This window comes from Spinacia oleracea, chromosome 3 (assembly GCF_020520425.1).
Source record: "Spinacia oleracea cultivar Varoflay chromosome 3, BTI_SOV_V1, whole genome shotgun sequence".
NCBI classification, from domain to species: domain Eukaryota; kingdom Viridiplantae; phylum Streptophyta; class Magnoliopsida; order Caryophyllales; family Amaranthaceae; genus Spinacia; species Spinacia oleracea.
In genome coordinates, this window is record NC_079489.1 from 116933480 (window position 1) to 116954657 (window position 21178).

At 38.5% G+C, this 21178-nt stretch overlaps 1 protein-coding gene across 1 annotated transcript; it reads left to right on the forward strand.

The window, feature by feature from the left end:
• Positions 1-17910: 17910 nt before the first annotated feature.
• LOC130470015 (uncharacterized) lies at positions 17911-20955 on the forward strand. The gene has a single exon (XM_056839568.1). The coding sequence runs from the start codon at positions 17911-17913 to the stop codon at positions 20953-20955; it is 3045 nt and encodes a 1014-aa protein (XP_056695546.1).
• Positions 20956-21178: the final 223 nt, after the last annotated feature.

A 21178-nucleotide genomic window follows, 5' to 3' on the forward strand; every position in this document is an offset into this window, starting at 1 on the left:
TCTTGGAATCATTTTATTCACACCTGCCGGAACAATAAAATCGAATAAAATGCTAATAACTTGTTTGAATTGCATGGTTGCTTTAATTTCAAGTTATTATTCATGATAAATGTTTAGACTTTGCATGCTTCAATGTATGTTTTAATTATTGTTTATAATTAAATATCTTGCACTGCAATAAATCCTTTTAGAAAGGTAACAGTAAATTTCCTCGATTGGTAGTGAATCCAAGAACGATTCACGGAAATGAGAGAAAGTGAGCAATTTAAAATGTACGTTTCTTATATCGACTTTTATGGTTGTTTTCGAGAATCAAAATCGAATGGCAAACCGATTGGTGCTTGTGAATTCAAAATACAATGTAGTTTTGAGATCATAAAGCATTGAGTTTAATACGCTCAGCTTTACCAATGGTTAAAACCTAATATCTTTGTCCATTTAATTCTCGAATGAGTCTAGTCCCTAGACATTCGAATAGATCGATGCTTAGAGAACTTTAGAAGCTTCTGGTAAGATCATCTAGTTGAAACAAAATATTCAACATAAATTAAAATGGTAAAGAACCTTGTTGGTGACATTGGACATGTCTAACAAAGTATAAAAGTCAACACTAAAGAATTCAATTCTTAAGACTATAAGAAAGGGTACAAGAAATAGGAAAACGAGGAACAAATGAAAGGAATTTACGATTCCGTTTCTACCTATAAATTTATGTTTATAGAGAAGTGACCTAGCAATCAAACTTCCTTGGTATCATATACCTCTTGAGGTTCTTACTTCGGTAATAACTCAAACAATGGAAGCTAGGATACACTAATGACCTACAAGTGGGAAATGAAGCATGGCATTGCTACATTAATTGTAGGGTCATCTAAGTTTGTTTTAAGTCCTTTCAAAGGCTGGAACTTAATGGCTATTTTGTTCCATAATCAGCATACCTAAATTTCTGCTTCAAACACAGAAAGACTCACATTCAAGAAAAACAAAAACAATGTTTGTTTGTTTATTTGAATGAAATGGTCAATTACAGGTTGAGTCAATATGCTTGATTAAAACAAACAACTCTTTAAAGAACTTTACTAGGTTCAAATCAACCCCTTGATTTGAGTTCCACTAATCTTTGGCACTGTTGCTTAGACCATATCAACAAGTTAACATTCAAAAGCTCTATTTTGATAGACTTTTGAAAATTGATTGATTTCTAGATCAATTTAAGACAACTAGTCTTACTTGTTGAAAGTAACAAAAGATATGAACTATTGTTAGAACGCCTAAACAATAGAGTTCAAAGCTAAAGAAAGATTTTATGACTTTATTATTTCACATGGATTTAAATGAATATAGGTTTATTTACTCAAATGTGATATAAGTTGAATCTGTTTGGCTAGTTCAAAGATTCAGAAGTATAAAATCCACTTGGCAAGAAATCATAAAGATCCAGGTTAGATCATGTTGATGATTACTTGAGACCAAATATGATCATCAATGATTGTGTGTTGTAATTTCACAATCTAGGTCCATAAGATATGGCATATCTTAGTTGGAATAATCGAAGTCAATTAGTACTTGATTCGATCAATGATGGATCATAAAGACTTTTCCTATAATTTCTAAAACAAAATGCTCAACTACCACCAAACTAAACCAAATTCGTCAAAGCTATTGAAAAGTAATTTTAGAATAACTTTTCATAAAATATATCTAGAGAGTTGCAAAACTCAAGGGGAGCTTAGTGTTTGTCATTTCGACAAACTAAGGCCCAAGTATAGATATATGTTTCATTGTGATTTATTCAAATGAGGCACAAGGGTATTGTTTCTACCACGAATTTTGAGAACATAATGTTTGTTTGCTCGAAATAATGTCCTTTTGGAGATTCGTTTCCAAAATGACAAGTGGGAGAAAATAGACCTCGAAAGTCTTCGAGGCGAACAACAAACATAAACAGACATTCCGGAGGCTTTTCGAAGTGCTTCAGAAAATCCGAACATATTTTGTAAGGACTTTACAAGTGGCTTTAAAGAATAGATATCTCTTAGAAGACTTTACAAGTGCTTCAAGGAGAACAGAATATTCAAAGGACTTTCAAGTGGCTATTGATATTCTATTGTTTAATGTTCTATACCCAAGTAGGCATAAAGTTCAAGTCAATGGAACTATGAGATTCTTCTATTAGATAGTAAAGAAACATAGAGTTCTGGTCAATGAAACTATGAGATTCTTCTATTAGATAGTGAAGAAACCTACAACTTGCAGTCAAACTATTATCATGTAGATTAATGAGTTTGTGACTTGTAAGAAAGCTATGACGAAACCCAGATTCCCTAAAATGGTTAGAGGCCATATATAGACTATATGTTTAATTGGTTAAAGGCCATAAAACATACTCAATGTTTTGATGACAAAATTGAAATTTTGTTGATTTGCAAGAATAGTTTCACACCTATTGGTGGCAAGTTTGTTTTAAAGGATAAAAACCATCAAACATTGAATTGTGTTCACACACAAAGCTAGATTAGTTGCTAAAAGTTACAAGCAAATTCACGGTGTGGATTGTGTTGAAACCTCATGCATAATCGTAATGCTCAAGTCTATATTCAAGCAATGATTGCATATTGGTACATATAGCAATTGGATGACAAAACTTATTCCTCAATCAAATGTTGGAATAAACTATGTACATGGTATGTCATAGGATTTGTGGATCCAAATAAATGCTTGAAAAGGAATGCTAACTTATGAAATCTAAGTACAGATTTAAGCAAGCAGTTGGGAATTGGAACTGTATTTTAGTGAAGCTAATAAGCATTTTAGTTTCATAAAATATACATGATTCTTATAGATATATAAGAAGTTTAGTGGGAGTACGTAAAACTTATTTGGTCCTATGTGTATCACACATATCTCTCTATTGTAAAATAACATTCAAATGCTAAAGACTTAGATTTGAAATTATTCATCAATGATGGACCATGGCGAAACTTAGTACATACTGGGTATTAAGATCTATTTACAAAGATCTTATGATATTGTTTTGGATTAAGTAATGGCATTTACTGAATCAAAACACGAAATACTCCATTGGAGATATTCGACCCATGTGAATAAATCTAAGTAAAGAATGTTGAACTATGTATAAGCATTTACTAAGTTAAACATCAAAGGATCTAAGTAAGATTCTTAACCTATATTATATGTCAAAGAATTTAGCTAGATTTAGTATCTACTAAAATTGAATGAGCTAAAGTTACATGAATAGAATTCAATTGAGAATTATTCTGCAAAAGAATTTATCATGTATGATATAATATGAGGATCGCCAAAAACGTATCGTATGACTTTAGGCATGACGGACATATACCAATCTCTATTGATCTAAGTGAAAATCAACTAGATTGAGATCAAGAACACTTATGGTACTTGAAAAGGTACATAGGAATAGTTCTTGATTCAAGGAAATAAAGATATGCTAAATATTGATGCTACACGCATAAACACTGGCAAAGGATCAAGCAAGACCCTTTGGAGTTAACCATTGATAAGGACGAGCTATAGAGCATCGTGTTTTGAAAATGGCAACATGGGTTGGAGACCATGAGTTGTTGTGTGGGAAATTAAAATAATAATTTCTATGTTCTAAGATATAGTTGGAGAATCTTCCACATATCTATGAACTGCCTGGATAGGTAAATCCAAACAAAGCATCACTAGCAACCTATACAGTTAAAGTAAAAGTAATTATTGCCTAAGAAGCAATAAAACAGGGTTGTTTAAAGTTCTTCACTGAACTTGGGTAGATCACCTATCTGCTGGCTTGATGGTTCTTCATTGAAAAATGCGTAGAACCACTCTTGAAGCAAGAAAAACGTCTGCGAACTTGATGGTTCTTCATTGCAAAATGAGTAAAACCACCATCGAAGTAAGAAAGACTAGATCACATAATAAACAAACTCGAAAAGATCTTATCATCATATCTCAAAGAACATTCGATGAAAAGGATGTTAAGATTGGCAAAGCATGATAACTAAACCTATGCAACAAGTGAAAAGCAACACTCACGTTGTAGCACTGGAAATCAAGCATAGCCTTGAATTCCATGAAATGTTTTAAAGATGGGTTAGAGGCCCATGGTTGTAAAACATTGGGGTTGAACATTTATCATATATGAAATGTATTTTCATATTCCATTTAATCTTGGTTTAGTATTAAATGATGAGTCCCTTCAAATTTGACGATATATATTCAAGATAGACTGTCAGGACCAGTCCTGTGACTAAGAAATGTCTATCAAGTGAACTTGAATGTCAAAGGTTGAAAATGGTCCCTAGTCGGAGTTTTCTATAAAATTGGACGCATAGAAAACGTTAGACGATTAGAATGCAAGATGACTAGTAGTTCTGTTTCTTGAACTATGTGGACATGGCAATGTCATAATCATTTGCATAGATACTTACTTTGGGAAGACTAGTATCGGACAAGACCTATGAAACTTTACTGTAAGAGATGAAAATCTGTCATAAGTAAATTTCATTAAAATTATTAGACACTAAATCCTCAATACCTGAGTGATTTGAAATTACTTGTTTGAGAACTGGTTGCTTTGACGTTGACCAACCGTCGCACCGTAAAAGGAGGCTATAAAGGCAACGCTCAGGTATCACCTATCAAACGAAGTCTAATCTCAAGATCGCAAGATTGAGATTGTCCTCCCATAAATCGGGATGAGATGCTTAAAAGTTGTACAAGGCCACTCGGAGAGCTAGAAACTGTGAAATGCATGGCCGTGCTCGGATGAATCATAGGCTATGATTATCTGTTTATTTGATCAGTTGAACTCTGAAACCGAGGAACACCTCTGGACATAATAAGGATGACAACTCTTACCTTATGTTCAAGAGCAAGCATCGAGAGACAAAGGAATTAGGAAATGCACACTTGTCCCTAAGGACAAGTGGGAGACTGAAGGAAATAATGCCCTTGGTCCAAGTATGCATTCTATGATAAGTCTAATAAATGCGGTTCAGTATTAATTAACAAGTTAATAATTCAGTGAGATCAAGTGAGCTGAATGCCTAGCTAGAGGCCGCTTCAGTTCAAGTGGAATTAATGATATTAATCCACAGCTTACTCTTGACTGAACCCGTAGGGTCACACAAATAGTACGTAAACGGATCAAGTATTTAATGGCATTAAATACTCCATCTATGGATATTCGGAATCGACGGATCTTGGTTTCAGTGGGAGCTGAGATCGTCACAGGCAAGAAATGAATACTCCGGAAACGATGATATTACCGGGAACGGAAATATGGATCGTATCGGAAATATAAATATTATCCAAGTCGTAGATGTTGCCGGAAACGGAAACATGGTACGTATCGGAAAATATTATCGGAAATGGAAATATTACCAGAATCGGAAATATTACCGGAAACAGAAATATTGTCAGATTTGGAAATATTACCGGAATCGGAAAAATTCCGGAAACGGAAATATTAAATATTTGCTCCTCGAAACGGAAATTAATTCCGGAATCGGAAATGTTAAATATTGTTCGTATCGGAAATGAATTCCGGAATCGGAAATTTATTCGGAAGCGTATCGTACGAAAAAGCATCGGACGAGGCCTGCCGGACGAGGGCCCAGCACGAAGCCAGGCCATCGCCCAGCAAGCCAAGCGCGCCACACAAACAGCCACGCCAGGCCCAGCGCAAGGCCAGGCCCAGCAGGCCGTGGCAGCACGCACAGCGCGCGCAGCGCGCGCGGGTGCTTGCGTGGGCTTGTGGCTCGCGCAGGCCTCGCTGCGTGGGCTGCTGCTCGCACGCACGCATGGGCGGCCCATCGTGGCTGCCGTGTGTGTGTGCGTAAGTGTTTGTGTTCGTGCACGTTTCCTAAAACGTGCAGAGTTCGGTTAATGATTAAATTCCTAATTCTATTTGATAAATTAATTAAATTAGAGTTCTTGTAGGATTCTAGGTTTAATTAATTTGTATCTGAATAGGATTCCAATTCCCTTTCCATAACCCTATAAATATGTGGCCTGGGTTCACAATTTATAACGAGTTTCAAAGTATTCAAAGTGAGTTTTTGAGAGAAAAATTCAGCCACACATCTTGCTCAAAAGTGCCGAAAATTCTAGTACCTTAAGGGCGATTCTAGTTGGTCAATCTTAAGGCGGATCCGGACGTGCTGTGGACTATCTATGGAGGGACGACACTTGGAGTCCTAAAGACTTGTTCTTGTTCGGTTCGGGCGCAGCTAGGGAGGGCACGCAACAAAGAGTATGCATCTAAATTATGCTATATGATTATGTGTAAATAATATGTAATCCTGGGTTAATGGTTGTTTCCGCATGATTTATGTAATATCATATGTATCATAACCTAACAGGAGATATACCTTGACATCAAGGAAAAGTCATTGTTGCCAAGTCCAACCCCGATCAGGACCCCCGCGTCCAAAAGAGACAAAAGCCTCTGGTGCGAGTTCCACAAAGAGTGCGGACACACTACCAAGGACTGTCGAGAATTGAAAAGGGCCTTGGACAGACTGGCCGACGAAGGAAAGTTGAACAAATATTTGAAGGGCTCCTCCTCTGACAAGAAGGAAGATAACAAGGGATCAGACGTCCATAGTGATCACACCGGGGATATGTTGGGGTGATAGCAGGGGGTCTCGCATCTGGTGGCCTAACCGGCAACGCCAGAAAAAGACACTTACACGCCCTAACCCATCAGATCCTCGATGTCGAAGCACCTTCATCAAACCTCAAATGCCCACAATAACATTCCAAGAGGACCCCTCTCGAATTATCCATGGTCCACATGATGGTCCCCTGGTTGTTGAGATTAAGGTAGCCAACCGAACAGTTAAAAGAGTATTGATTGATAGCGGAAGCTCGGCTGACATCCTAACTCTTGAATGCCTCAAGAGGCTACGTTACAAGAAAAGTGACCTCGTCGACATCAGCCAACCTCTCGTAGGATTCGGTGGTCAATCAGTATACCCCGTCGGCATGATCAAGCTCCCTGTCCGTATCGGAGAAAAAGGAAAAGGAAGAAGCCTTCCCATAGACTTCATGGTCGTCGACACACCCTTGCCTTACAACATAATAGTGGGGAGGCCTCTGCTAAACAAAATCAAGGCTGCCATCTCAACCTACCAACTCCTCCTCCAATATGAAACGGACAGTGGGGTAGTCGGAAAACTCTACGGAGATCAGCGGTCTGCTTGACAATGTTACAACAACAACTTCAAGAATGAGAAAAATTACTTCCCGAACACAGAACCCCCTCTGAAGAAGAGATGTGTGGAGGAAAAAGAGTCTCCGGCTGACGATCTAGGTGTATTCCTTGGCGAAGATCCAAAATATTATGCCCGCCCTAGACCAGCCGAGGAAGATGAGGAGATAGTGCTTGACAAAGATCCGCTCCATACTGTCCTGGTTGGAAAGAACCTAGTGTTAGGTTATGATACATATGACAATTCATAAATCATGCGGAAAAACCATAAAGCCAGGAAAGCATATTATTTACACATAATCATTTAGCATAGTTTAGATGCATACACTTTGTTGCGTGCCTTCCCTAGCTGCGCCCGAACCGAACAAGAACAAGTCTTTAGGACTCCAAGTGTCGTCCCTCCGTAGATAGTCCACAGCACGTCCGGATCCTCCTTAAGCTTGACCAACTAGGATCGCCCTTAAGGTACTTAGAATTTTCGGCTAATGTAGGCAATTGTATGACTGAATTTTTTCTCTCAAAAATCACTTTGAATACTTGAATTGTTTTTTTTTTTTATAAATTATGACCCTAGGCACCTATTTATAGAGGTATGGAAAAGGAACTGGAATCCTATTAGGATACGAATTAATTAAACTAGAATCCTAATAGAATTCTTATTTAATTAATTCATCCTTTTAGGTTTAGGAATTTAATCATATGTTGAAACCTGATAGCTTTAGGATTCGTATAGCACACAAACACACACACGCACGCACAGCAGCCCACGAGGGGCGCCATGCGCGCGCGCAGCCCGCGAGCTCGCAGCCCATTGCCACGAGGCCCACACGATGCCGCGGCCTTGGCGCGCGCTGGGCCTGCCTTGCGGTGGGCCTGGCGCAGCCTTGGCTGGTGCGTTGTGGCGCGCTGGATTGCTGGGCGATGGCCTGGCTTCGTGCTGGGCCTTCGTCTGGCAGGCCTCGTCCGATGCTAATTCGTACGATACGCTTCCGATTAATTTCCCGATTCCGGAATTCATTTCCGATACGAACAATATTTAATATTTCCGATTCCGGAATTAATTTCCGTTTCGAACAAATATTTAATATTTCCGTTTCCGGAATTATTTTCCGATTCCGATAATATTTCCGATTCTGACAATATTTCCGTTTCCGGCAATATTTCCGATTCCGGCAATATTTCCATTTCCGATAATATTTTCCGATACGTACCATGTTTCCGTTTCCGGCAACATCTACGACTTGGATAATATTTATATTTCCGATACGATCCATATTTCCGTTTTCGGCAATATCATCGTTTCCGGAGTATTCATTTCTTGCCTGTGACGATCTCAGCTCCCACTGAAACCAAGATCCGTCGATTCCGAATATCCATACATGGATTATTTAATGCCATTAAATACTTGATCCGTTTACGTACTATTTGTGTGACCCTACGGGTTCAGTCAAGAGTAAGCTGTGGATTAATATCATTAATTCCACTTGAACTGAAGCGGCCTCTAGCTAGGCATTCAGCTCACTTGATCTCACTGAATTATTAACTTGTTAATTAATACTGAACCGCATTTATTAGACTTGACATAGAATGCATACTTGGACCAAGGGCACTATTTCCTTCAGTCTCCCACTTGTCCTTAGGGACAAGTGTGCATTTCCTAATTCCTTTGTCGCTCGATGCTTGCTCTTGAACATAAGGTAAGAGTTGTCATCCTTATTATGTCCAGAGGTGTTCCTCGGTTTCAGAGTTCAACTGATCAAATAAACAGATAATCATAGCCTATGATTCATCCGAGCACGGCCATGCATTTCACAGTTTCTAGCTCTCCGAGTGGCCATGTACAACTTTTAAGCATCTCATCCCGATTTATGGGAGGACAATCCCAATCTTGCGATCTTGAGATTAGACTTCGTTTGATAGGTGATTACCTGAGCGTTGCCTTTATAGCCTCCTTTTACGGTGCGACGGTTGGTCAACGTCAAAGCAACCAGTTCTCAAACAAGTAATCTCAAATCACTCAGGTATTGAGGATTTAGTGTCTAATAATTTTAATGAAATTTACTTATGACAGATTTTCATCTCTTACAGTAAAGTTTCATAGGTCTTGTCCGATACTAGTCTTCCCAAAGTAAGTATCTATGCAAATGATTATGACATTGCCATGTCCACATAGCTCAAGAAACAGAACTACTAGTCATCTTGCATTCTAGTCGTCTAACGTTTTCTATGCGTCCAATTTTATAGAAAACTCCGACTAGGGACCATTTTCAACTTTTGACATTCAAGTTCACTTGATAGACATTTCTTAGTCACATGACTAGTCCTGACAGTCTATCTTGAATATATCGTCAAATTGAAGGGACTCATCATTTAATACTAAACCAAGATTAAATGGAATATGAAAATACATTTCATATATGATAAATGTTCAACCCCATTGTTTTACAACCATGGGCCTCAAACCCATCTTTAAAACAGTTCATGGAATTCAAAGCTATGCTTGATTTCCAGTGCTACAACGTGAGTGTTGCTTCTCACTTGTTGCATAGGTTTAGTTATCACGCTTTGCCAATCTTAACATCCTTTTCATCGAATGTTCTTCGAGATATGATGATAAGAACTTTTGAGTATGTTTATTTTGTAATCTAGTCTTTCTTGCTACATTAGTGGTTCTACGCATTTTGCAATGAAGAACCATTAAGTCAACAGACATGTGATCTTCCCAAGTTCAATGAAGAACTCATTAATATAAACAACTCTGTTTTATTGTTTCTTAGGCAATAAGTACTTTTACTTCAACTGTTTAGGTTGCTAGTGATGCTTTGTTTGGATTTGCTTATCCAAGCAGTTCACAGATATGTGGAAGACTTTCCAGCTGTATCTTAGAACATAGAAATTAATATTTTAATTTCCCACGCAACAACTCATGGTCTCCAATCCATGTTGCCATTTCAAAACACGATGCTCTATAGCTCGTCCTTATCAATGGTTAACTCCAAAGGGATCTTGCTTGATCCTTTGCCAGTGTTTCTGCGTGTAGCATCAATATTTAGCATATCTTTATTTCCTTGAATCAAGAACTATTCCTATGTACCTTTTCAAGTACCATAAGTATTCTTGATCTCAATCTAGTTGATCTTTACTTAGATCAATAGAGATTGGTATATGTTCGTCATGCCTAAAGTCATACGATACATTTTTGGCGATCCTCATATTATATCATACATGATAAATTCTTTTGCAGAATAATTCTCAATTGAATTGTATTCATGTAACTTTAGCTCATTCAATTTCAGTAGATACTGAATCCAGCTAAATTCTTTGACATATAATATAGGTTAAGTATCTCACTTAGATCCTTTGATGTTTTAACTTAGTAAATGCTTATACATAGTTCAAACATTCTTTACTTAGATTTATTCACATGGGTCGAATATCTCCAATGGAGTCTTTCGTGTTTGATTTAGTAAATTCCATTACTTAATCTAAAACATTAATATAAGATATTTGTAAATAGATCTTAATACCCAGTATGTTCTAAGTTTCGCCTTGGTCCATCATTGATGAATAATTTCAAATCTAAGTCATTAGCATTTGAATGTTATTTCACAATAGAGAGATATGTGTGTGATACACATAGGACCAATTAAGTTTTATGTACTCCCACTAAACTTCTTATATATCTATAAGAATCATGTACATTTTATGAAACAAAAATACTTATTAGCTTCACTAAAATATAGTTCTAATTCCCAATTGCTTGCTTAAATCTGTACTTAGATTTAATAAACTAGCTTTTCTTTTCAAGCATTTATTTGGATCCACAAATCCTATGACATACCATGTACATAGTTTCTTCCAACATTTGACTGAGGAAGATGTTTTGTCATCCAATTGCCATATGCAATCATTGCTTGAATTATAGACTTAAGCATTACGATTTTGCATGAGGTTTCAACACAATCCACACCGTGAATTTGCTTGTAACCTTTAGCAACTAATCTAGCTTTGTGTGTGAACACACTATCATGTTTGATGGTTTTTATCCTTAAAACAAACTTGCAACCAATAGGTGTGAAACTATTCTTGCAAATCAACAAAATTTCAATTTTGTCATCAAAACCTTGAGTATGTTTTATGGCCTCTAACCATTTAAAACATTTGAGTCTATATATGGCCTCTAACCATTTTAGGGAATCTGGGTTTCGTCATAGCTTTCTTACAGGTCACAAACTCATTAATCTACATGATAATAGTTTGACTGCAAGTTGTAGGTTTCTTTACTATCTAATAGAAGAATTGCATAGTTTCAGTGACCTGAACTCCATGTTTCTTCACTATCTAATAGAAGAATCTCATAGTTTCAGTGATTTGAAGTCTATGCCTACTTTGGTATAGAACATCAAACAATAGAATATCAATAGCCACTTGAAAGTCCTTTGAATATTCTGTTCTCCTTAAAGCACTTGTAAAGTCTTCTAAGAGATGTCTATTCTTTAAAGCCACTTCTAAAGTCTTTAAAGAATAAGTTCGGATTTTCTGATGCACTTCGAAAAGCCTCCGGAATGTCCGTTTATGTTTGTTGTTCGCCTCGAAGACTTTCGAGGTCTATTTTCTCCCACTTGTCATTTTGGAAGCGAATCTTCAAAAGGACATCATTTCGAGCAAACAAACATTATGTTCTCAAAAATTCGTGGTAGAAACAATACCCTTGTGTCTCATTTGAATAAATCACAATGAAACATATATCTATACTTGGGCCTTAGTTTGTTGAATAACAAACACTAAGCTCCCACTGAGTTTAGCAACTCTTTAGATATATATAATTGAAAAGATATCCTGAAATTACTTTTCAATAGCTTTGACGAATTTGGTTTAGTTTGGTGGTAGTTGAGCATTTTGTTTTAGAGATTATAGGAAAAGTCTTTATGATTCATCATTAATCGAATCAAGTACTAATTGACTTCGATTATTCCAACTAAGATATGCCATATCTTATGGACCTAGATTGTGAAATTACAACACACAATCATAGACCTAGATTGTGAAATTACAACACACAATCATTGATGATCATATTTGGTCTCAAGTAATCATCAACATGATCTAACCTAGATCTTTATGATTTCTTGCCAAGTGGATTTTATACTTCTGAATCTTTGAACTAGCCAAACAGATTCAACTTATATCACATAAACCTATATTCACTCAAATCCATGTGAAATATTAAAGTCATAAAATCTTTCTTTAGCTTTGAACTCTATCGTCTAGGCGTTCTAACAATAGTTCATATCTTTTGTTACTTTCAACAAGTAAGACTAGTTGTCTTAAAATAATTTAGAAATCAATGAACTTTCAAAAGTCCATCAAAATAGAGCTTTTGAATGTTAACTTATTGATATGGTCTAAGCAACAATGCCAAAGATTAGTGGAACTCAAATCAAGGGGTTGATTTGAACCTAGTAAAGTTCTTTAAAGAGTTGTTTGTTTTAATCAAGCATATTGACTCAACCCGTAAATGACCATTTTATTCAAATAAACAAACAAACAAGCATTGTTTTTGTTCTTCTGAATGTGAGTCTTTCTGTGTTTGAAGCAGAAATTTAGGTATGCTGATTATGGAACAAAATAGCCATTAAGCTCCAGCCTTGAAAGGACTTAAAACAAACTAGATGACCCTACAACTAATGTAGCATTGCCATGCTTCATTTCCCACTTGTAGGTCATTAGTGTAGCCTAGCTTCCATTGTTTGAGTTATTACCGAAGTAAGAACCTCAAGCGGTATATGATACCAAGGAAGTTTGATTGCTAGGTCACTTCTCTTTAAACATAAACTTATAGGTAGAAACGGAATCGTAAATTCCATTCATTTGTTCCTTGTTTTCCTATTTCTTGTACCCTTTCTTATAGTCCTAAGAATTGAATTCTATAGTGTTGACTTTTATACTTTGTTAGACATGTCCGATGTCATTCCAACAGAGTTCTTACCATTTTATTTATGTTGAATATTCTGTTTCAACTAGATGATCTTACCAGAAGCTTCTAAAGTTCTCTAAGCATCAATCTATTCGAATGTCTAGGGACTAGACTCATTCGAGAATTAAATGGACAAAGATATTAGGTTGTTAACCATTGGTAAAGCTGAGTGTTTAAACTCAATGCTTTATGATCTCAAAACTACATTGTATTTTGAATTCACAAGCACCAATCGGTTTGCCATTCGACTTTGATACTCGAAAACAACCATAAAAGTCGCTAAAAGAAACGTACATTTTAAATCGCTCATTTTCTCTCATTTCCGTGAATCGTTCTTGAATTCACTACTAATCGAGGAAATTTACTGTTACCTTTCTAAAAGGATTTATTGCAGTGCAAGATATTTAATTATAAATAATAATTAAAACATTCATTGAAGCATGCAAAGTCTAAACATTTATCATGAATAATAACTTGAAAATTAAAGCAATCATGCAATTTAAACAAGTCATTAGTATTTTATTCGATTTATGTGTTCCGGCAAGTGTGAATAAAATGATTCCAAGACCCTAAAACCATTGAAGAATTAAGCACAGTTTGTCGACTCAATTCTAAAACATTTTAGGTAAGCAAAAACCTTTTGCTAATAGTCTAGAAACTATTCTTGGTTGATAGGCACGTCTAAGAACTTATTAGGTAAACCTATCGATTTTGCCACGACATAAAAGGACTCCTTACTTATATCGTTGAGTTTCACCAAAACTAACATGTACTCACAATTATTTGTGTACCTTGCCCCTTTAGGACCAATAAGTAACACCTCGCTGAGTGAAAACTATTACTAGATTGATGTAAAGGATATCCAAGCAAGTGTATATTTTGGCATGGCACCTTTTAACTCAATTTTTAAGTTTGGAACTTAAGGCTCTTACAATGTTGGTTAGATTTTAAGTGAACTAAAATCCTTAATCATGCAACATAATCAAGCTTTGATCTCATGCATTTTAAGACATATTTAAAAGCAATAAATAACTTAAACATGCATAAGATAAATGTGATCTAGTATGGCCCGACTTCATCTTGAAGCTTTAACTTCAAAGTCCGTCTTGAAAATCTCCGTGGGAGGCATCATTTTCTTCAAATAGGATAAGCTTATAATTAAAACTAATTACAACTATTTGATGGTACGCAGACCATATTTGAATTGAAAAACAACTTTGGTACTTTAGACTAATTACATTCAAATTAATGGTACGCAGACCATATTTTCTATCCTATTTGGGCCATACTAGTCACTTCATAACCTGCAAAACAGTACATATACAATATATACCATTCACCCATTCATTATCATGAATGGCCCACATAGCTGGTTAGTAAAACACATTATGCATCACATAAACATTTGCAGCAATTAATCAAGGGCACCAATAATCTACAAATTATTCAGTCCTTATTAATTCTAATCAAGTTGTTTTAACCTTAAGGATTTGTAGACCTAATCAAGAGTTTATGACTAAAAAGGGCTCCCACTTAAACCAATAAATTCATATGCTTTACTAATTTTAAACATAAAAATGTATTTCTACTCTAACCAGAAACATACAAATTTAATTAAAATTTAAAGCTCATATAAATTTATAATTGAATCCAAAATTTAATTTAATTTCAGTAATATTTAAATTAATTCATGATTTTAATTTTAGTAAAATAATTAGAATAAATAAAATTTATTATAATTACAATATTCAAAATTAAAATCCAAGAAAATAATTTAAATTATTAATTTTAAAATTAATTAAAATTACGTAAACTGAAAATTTCAAATTAAAATTTCAAAACGATCTAATCGCAACGCAACAATCCCACGCAACGCACGCCCATGGGCCACACGCACACAGCCATCGCTGGCCATGTGCGCGCAGCCCATGCGCTGCGTCGCATCGCTGCTGCTCACCATCGCAAGGCATCATGCGAGCTGGTGCTCGCTGCGCGCGCCAGCGCTCGATGCACGCGAGCCATCGCTCGCTGCGCTCGCTTGCCAGCGCTCGATCCATGCGAGCCATCGCTCGCTGCGCGCCTGCCTTTCCCGCACGCGAGCTTGCGCTCATCGCACGAGGCAGCAGTATGCGAGCTGGCGCTCGCTGCGCGCGAGGCATCGACGCTGTGCGTAGCGCTCGTGGCACGCGAGCTTGCGCTCGCTGCGCGCGAGGCTCCGCATGCTTGCGCGAGGCAGTGCGCGCTGTGGCGCAGCACGCTTGCTGCCCACACGCGACTGCTCGTGCCTTGCTTTCGCCCCTGCCCACACGCCCATTGCTCACAGCCCACGACACAAGGCAGGGCTGCTGCCTTGTGCTCGTGCACCATGCCCTTGCTCGCTGCATTCGTACCGCATGGGCGACGAGCTCCCTTGCTCGTCGTCGCATGCCAGCACTATACAACACCCCTTAAGGGTAACACGTAGCGTCCATTGCTTTGTGCGTGCAAGTTATATGAGCGAGTCGCATAAAAATTAAAAATTTATATTCAAAATTAATGACAAATTAATAAATAATATTAATTTCATAATTTTAGGGCGAAAAAATCGAAAATTTATTATTTAATTGATTTCCGATTAACATGGATTCAAGTCTAGATCATAAAAATTTAAAATTTAACATAAATTTACAATTTTTATGGTGGTTTTTAATCATAGGTTTCTAATTAAATTATAACTAATTATGAAAATCAAATTAATTCTAAATTATTTCAATTTTCAACAAATTAATCATAATTACAAATTAGATTGCATAATTAACAAGGCTAGGCATTCAAACTTGTTAAACATATACAGTAGGTCAATCAAAAATTCAAGATTTATCAACAAGAATCGCAAATATTTAATTTAACATCTTAAATTTACGAAATTTTGCATTCGAAAAACTAAAACCTCCAAAAAGTCATAGTTAGGCTTCGAATTTGAGAATTCTGGGTTCGGCCGAAAAATCACTCGATTGACACATGCGGAATTGACACAAAAATCACTCGATTTGGATGAGTAACGAAGAAACTGCCGAAAAACTGCGTACGTATAATTAAATAAACGCAATTTGCAATTAATTAACAATTACGAAAATTAATCACCCCTTTTTAATTCTTGCAAATTTGTAATATTTAACCATGTTCATGCAATTTAGATTATGAAAATAATAAGAGGCTCGTGATACCACTGTTAGGTTATGATACATATGACAATTCATAAATCATGCGGAAAAACCATAAAGCCAGGAAAGCATATTATTTACACATAATCATTTAGCATAGTTTAGATGCATACACTTTGTTGCGTGCCTTCCCTAGCTGCGCCCGAACCGAACAAGAACAAGTCTTTAGGACTCCAAGTGTCGTCCCTCCGTAGATAGTCCACAGCACGTCCGGATCCGCCTTAAGCTTGACCAACTAGGATCGCCCTTAAGGTACTTAGAATTTTCGGCTAATGTAGGCAATTGTATGACTGAATTTTTGCTCTCAAAAATCACTTTGAATACTTGAATTGTTTTTTTTTTTATATAAATTATGACCCTAGGCACCTATTTATAGAGGTATGGAAAAGCAACTGGAATCCTATTAGGATACGAATTAATTAAACTAGAATCCTAATAGAATTCTTATTTAATTAATTCATCCTTTTAGGTTTAGGAATTTAATCAGATGTTGAAACCTGATAGCTTTAGGATTTGTATAGCACACAAACACACACACGCACGCACAGCAGCCCACGAGGGGCGCCATGCGCGCGCGCGCAGCCCGCGAGCTCGCAGCCCATTGCCACGAGGCCCACACGCTGCCGCAGCCTTGGCGCGCGCTGGGCCTGCCTTGCGGTGGGCCTGGCGCAGCCTTGGCTGGTGCGTTGTGGCGCGCTGGCTTGCTGGGCGATGGCCCGGCTTCGTGCTGGGCCTTCGTCTGGCAGGCCTCGTCCGATGCTAATTCGTACGATACGCTTCCGATTAATTTCCCGATTCCGGAATTCATTTCCGATACGAACAATATTTAATATTTCCGATTCCGGAATTAATTTCCGTTTCGAACAAATATTTAATATTTCCGTTTCCGGAATTATTTTCCGATTCCGATAATATTTCCGATTCTGACAATATTTCCGTTTCCGGCAATATTTCCGATTCCGGCAATATTTCCATTTCCGATAATATTTTCCGATACGTACCATGTTTCCGTTTCCGGCAACATCTACGACTTGGATAATATTTATATTTCCGATACGATCCATATTTCCGTTTTCGGCAATATCATCGTTTCCGGAGTATTCATTTCTTGCCTGTGACGATCTCAGCTCCCACTGAAACCAAGATCCGTCGATTCCGAATATCCATACATGGATTATTTAATGCCATTAAATACTTGATCCGTTTACGTACTATTTGTGTGACCCTACGGGTTCAGTCAAGAGTAAGCTGTGGATTAATATCATTAATTCCACTTGAACTGAAGCGGCCTCTAGCTAGGCATTCAGCTCACTTGATCTCACTGAATTATTAACTTGTTAATTAATACTGAACCGCATTTATTAGACTTAACATAGAATGCATACTTGGACCAAGGGCACTATTTCCTTCACCTAGGTGAGGAATTGCGAGGCAAAATCATTGCTATTTTGCGAGAATACAGGGATGTGTTTGCTTTCTCGATCAAGGAAATGTCGGGCATCGACCGACAGATTATGGTACACGAACTGAACATCAAGGAAGGTCATTTACCAATCAAACAGAAGTTGCGGCATCAAGGCGTAGAGCGCAACCAAGCTACTGCTGAGGAAATCCACAAATTGTTGGAGGCAGGGTTTATCCGGGAGTGTCAATACTCAGAGTGGCTCTCTAATGTGGTCTTGGCAAAGAAGCCAAACGGAACCTGGCGAATGTGCATCGACTTCACAGATCTAAATAAAGCTTGCCCCAAGGATGACTATCCTCTGCCAAAAATTGACAGGCTCGTCGACTCGACGGCTGGACACGGCCTGTTCAGCTTTATGGATGCCAATGCAGGCTATCATCAGATTCCCATGTCCGAAAAAGACCAAGCCCACACTGCCTTCATCACCAGCCAAGGAGTATATTGCTACAAAGTGATGCCCTTCGGGCTAAAAAATGCAGGGGCAACTTACCAGAGGCTAGTTAACAAAATCTTTGGAGAACAGATTGGGAGGAACATCGAAGTGTATGTTGATGACATGATCGTCAAGAGCAAACTCCCTGAAGAGCACTCTTCCGACCTCGAAGAAACGCTCAAGACCCTACGCCTACACAACATGAAGCTCAATCCAAAGAAATGCGTGTTTAGAGTCAAAGGTGGGAAGTGCCTCGGATTCCTTGTGGACGAAAGGGGAATCGAAGCGAATCCTGACAAAATACAGGCGCTCCTCGACATGAAATCCCCCCGGTCAGTCAAGGAAGTCCAAAGACTCACTGGATGCATAGCAGCCCTCGGCAGGTTCTTGTCCCGATCAGCTGCTAAAAGTCTTGCTTTCTTCAAAGTGCTAAAAGGAACAGGGTTTAATTGGAATGCCGAAGCCGAGGCCGCTTTCCAACAACTGAAGGCACATCTCTCGACCATTCCCAAGTTGGTCTTGCCGTTGGCAGGAGAAACTTTATACCTTTACTTGGGCATCACTGAGTATGCACTTAGCGCGGTCCTTGTCGTCGAAAGAGAGAAACAGCAACACCCAGTATACTTCATTAGCCACGCATTCCGAGGAGTAGAAGCCAAGTATCCACTCATTGAGAAAATGGTATATGCTCTAGTGATAGCCAGTCGAAAACTCAAACCATACTTCCAGGCATATCCAATCAAGGTCCTGACAAGCCAACCTCTGAGAAAGGTGATTGAGAGTCGAAACCATTCAAACCGCATGACTGAATGGGCAAACCAGCTCTCGGATTTCGGCCTGGAATACGAGCCGAGGAGGGCTATCAAGGCACAAGCCCTCGTCGACTTCATCGTCGAATGCACTAATCGGCCACCCAAAAAAGATACGGCAAGCCAAAAGTCGTGGGAACTTTATGTTGACGGGTCGGCCACAAGGACAGGGTGTGGAGCAGGCATATTGATCAAAACGCCCAATGGTGATCGGCTCGAATATGCGGTTAAGTTCTCGTTCCTAGCCTCCAATAATGAATCAGAATATGAGGCACTTATTCTCGGAATTCAAATGTGTCAAGCCGCGGGAGCCATCTCTGTGCATGCCAAGTCTGACTCACAGCTCATTCTCGGACAAATTCAAGGAGATTTCGAGGCTAAGGAAGACAGTATGAAAATGTACCTTACAAAGGCAAGGAAAGTCATCGACCAACTGCATGATTTCACCATCCGACATATTCCCCGATCAGAAAACCAACAAGCCGATGCCCTCTCAAGGCTAGCAAGTTCCGCAGAGGGGATGGAGCCTAGGACGATCATTTGGGAGGTGCTACAAGAGCCTAACATAAATGTCGAGGCACTCATGAGCCTAGACAGAGGTCCAGATTGGATGGAGAAAATCATAAAGTTCAAAAGAGACAATGTGCTCCCTGACAGTGAAAAAGAGGCGGCATTGATTAAGAAACAAGAAGATTGGTTCCTCTGGCACAACGAGACTCTCTACAAGATTTCATACACCCACCCCTTGCTCAAATGTGTTACCCCAGAGGAAGGAAATTACATACTCCGGGAATTAAATCAAGGGGCATGCGGGAGCCACCAAGGGGCAAGAACCATTGCAGGAAAAGCACTCCGATCGGGCTTCTATTGGCCAACTTTAAGAAAGGATGCGACAGACTTGGTTAAAAGATGTGGTCGATGTCAGGAGTTTACTAATCTCACTCGGATGCCAGCCAATGACCTAACAACCATTGAAGCTGCTTTACCCTTCGACAGGTGGGGGATGGACATCCTCGGCCCATTCCTAGTAGCCTCCGGTCAGAGAAAGTTCTTAATTGTGGCTGTCGACTACTTCACTAAATGGATCGAGGCAGAACCTCTTGCAAAGATAAGTGACAAGCAAGTGCAACAATTCATCTGGAGGAATATCATCACAAGATTTGGAGTCCCTCGGACACTCATATCAGACAATGGTCGACAGTTTGACAGCAAAGCCACCAAGGGATACTGTGATCGCTTCGGCATACAAACTCGATTCACGTCGGTTTCAAGGCCCCAAAGCAATGGCCAAGCAGAATCTGCTAACAAGATTATCTTGAATGGGCTCAAGACAATGATCGAGGGATCTAGTGGTTCTTGGGTTGATGACCTGCCTGGTGTCTTATGGTCGGCTCGAACCACCGTCAAAGAATCTACTAGGCAAACTCCTTTCTCACTTGTCTATGGAAACTACGCCGTCCTTCCCGTTGAAGTTGGCATTCCCTCACCCCGAGTCACTTACTATGATTACGAGAAAAATGAAGCCGAAAAAAGGGTTAATCTCGACTTGCTCCCCGAAACAAGAGGAAACACTCTGCTCAAGTCCATTGCCTATAAGCAGAAGATTGCTCGGTACTTCAACAAGAGAGTTCGTCCTCGGCCATTGCACGAAGGAGATTGGGTACTGAGGAAAATTGAGGCAACTGGCCGAAGAAGCACCCTCGGAAAAATGGGACCTAACTGGGAGGGTCCTTACAAGATTGCAAAAGTTATCCGACCTGGCACCTACAACCTCGTCGACACCAAGGGGCAAGCAACTTCCTCAACCATGGAATGCCGACAACCTTAAGAAATTCTACATCTAAAGTGTCTGGTATGTATTTAAGTATCAATGATGTAATAGGGGCATAATAGGGGCACTGTCGCCAAATGATAAGTAATTTCATCATTGTAATAAATAAAGTGTAAGGCTATGATTGAATGAAACGAAAGAAAGTTTTGAGCCAAAATCAATTATAAGTACTTAGACTTAGTTTCTTAACAAAGTTCCTCTACGAAGGATCAAATTTAGC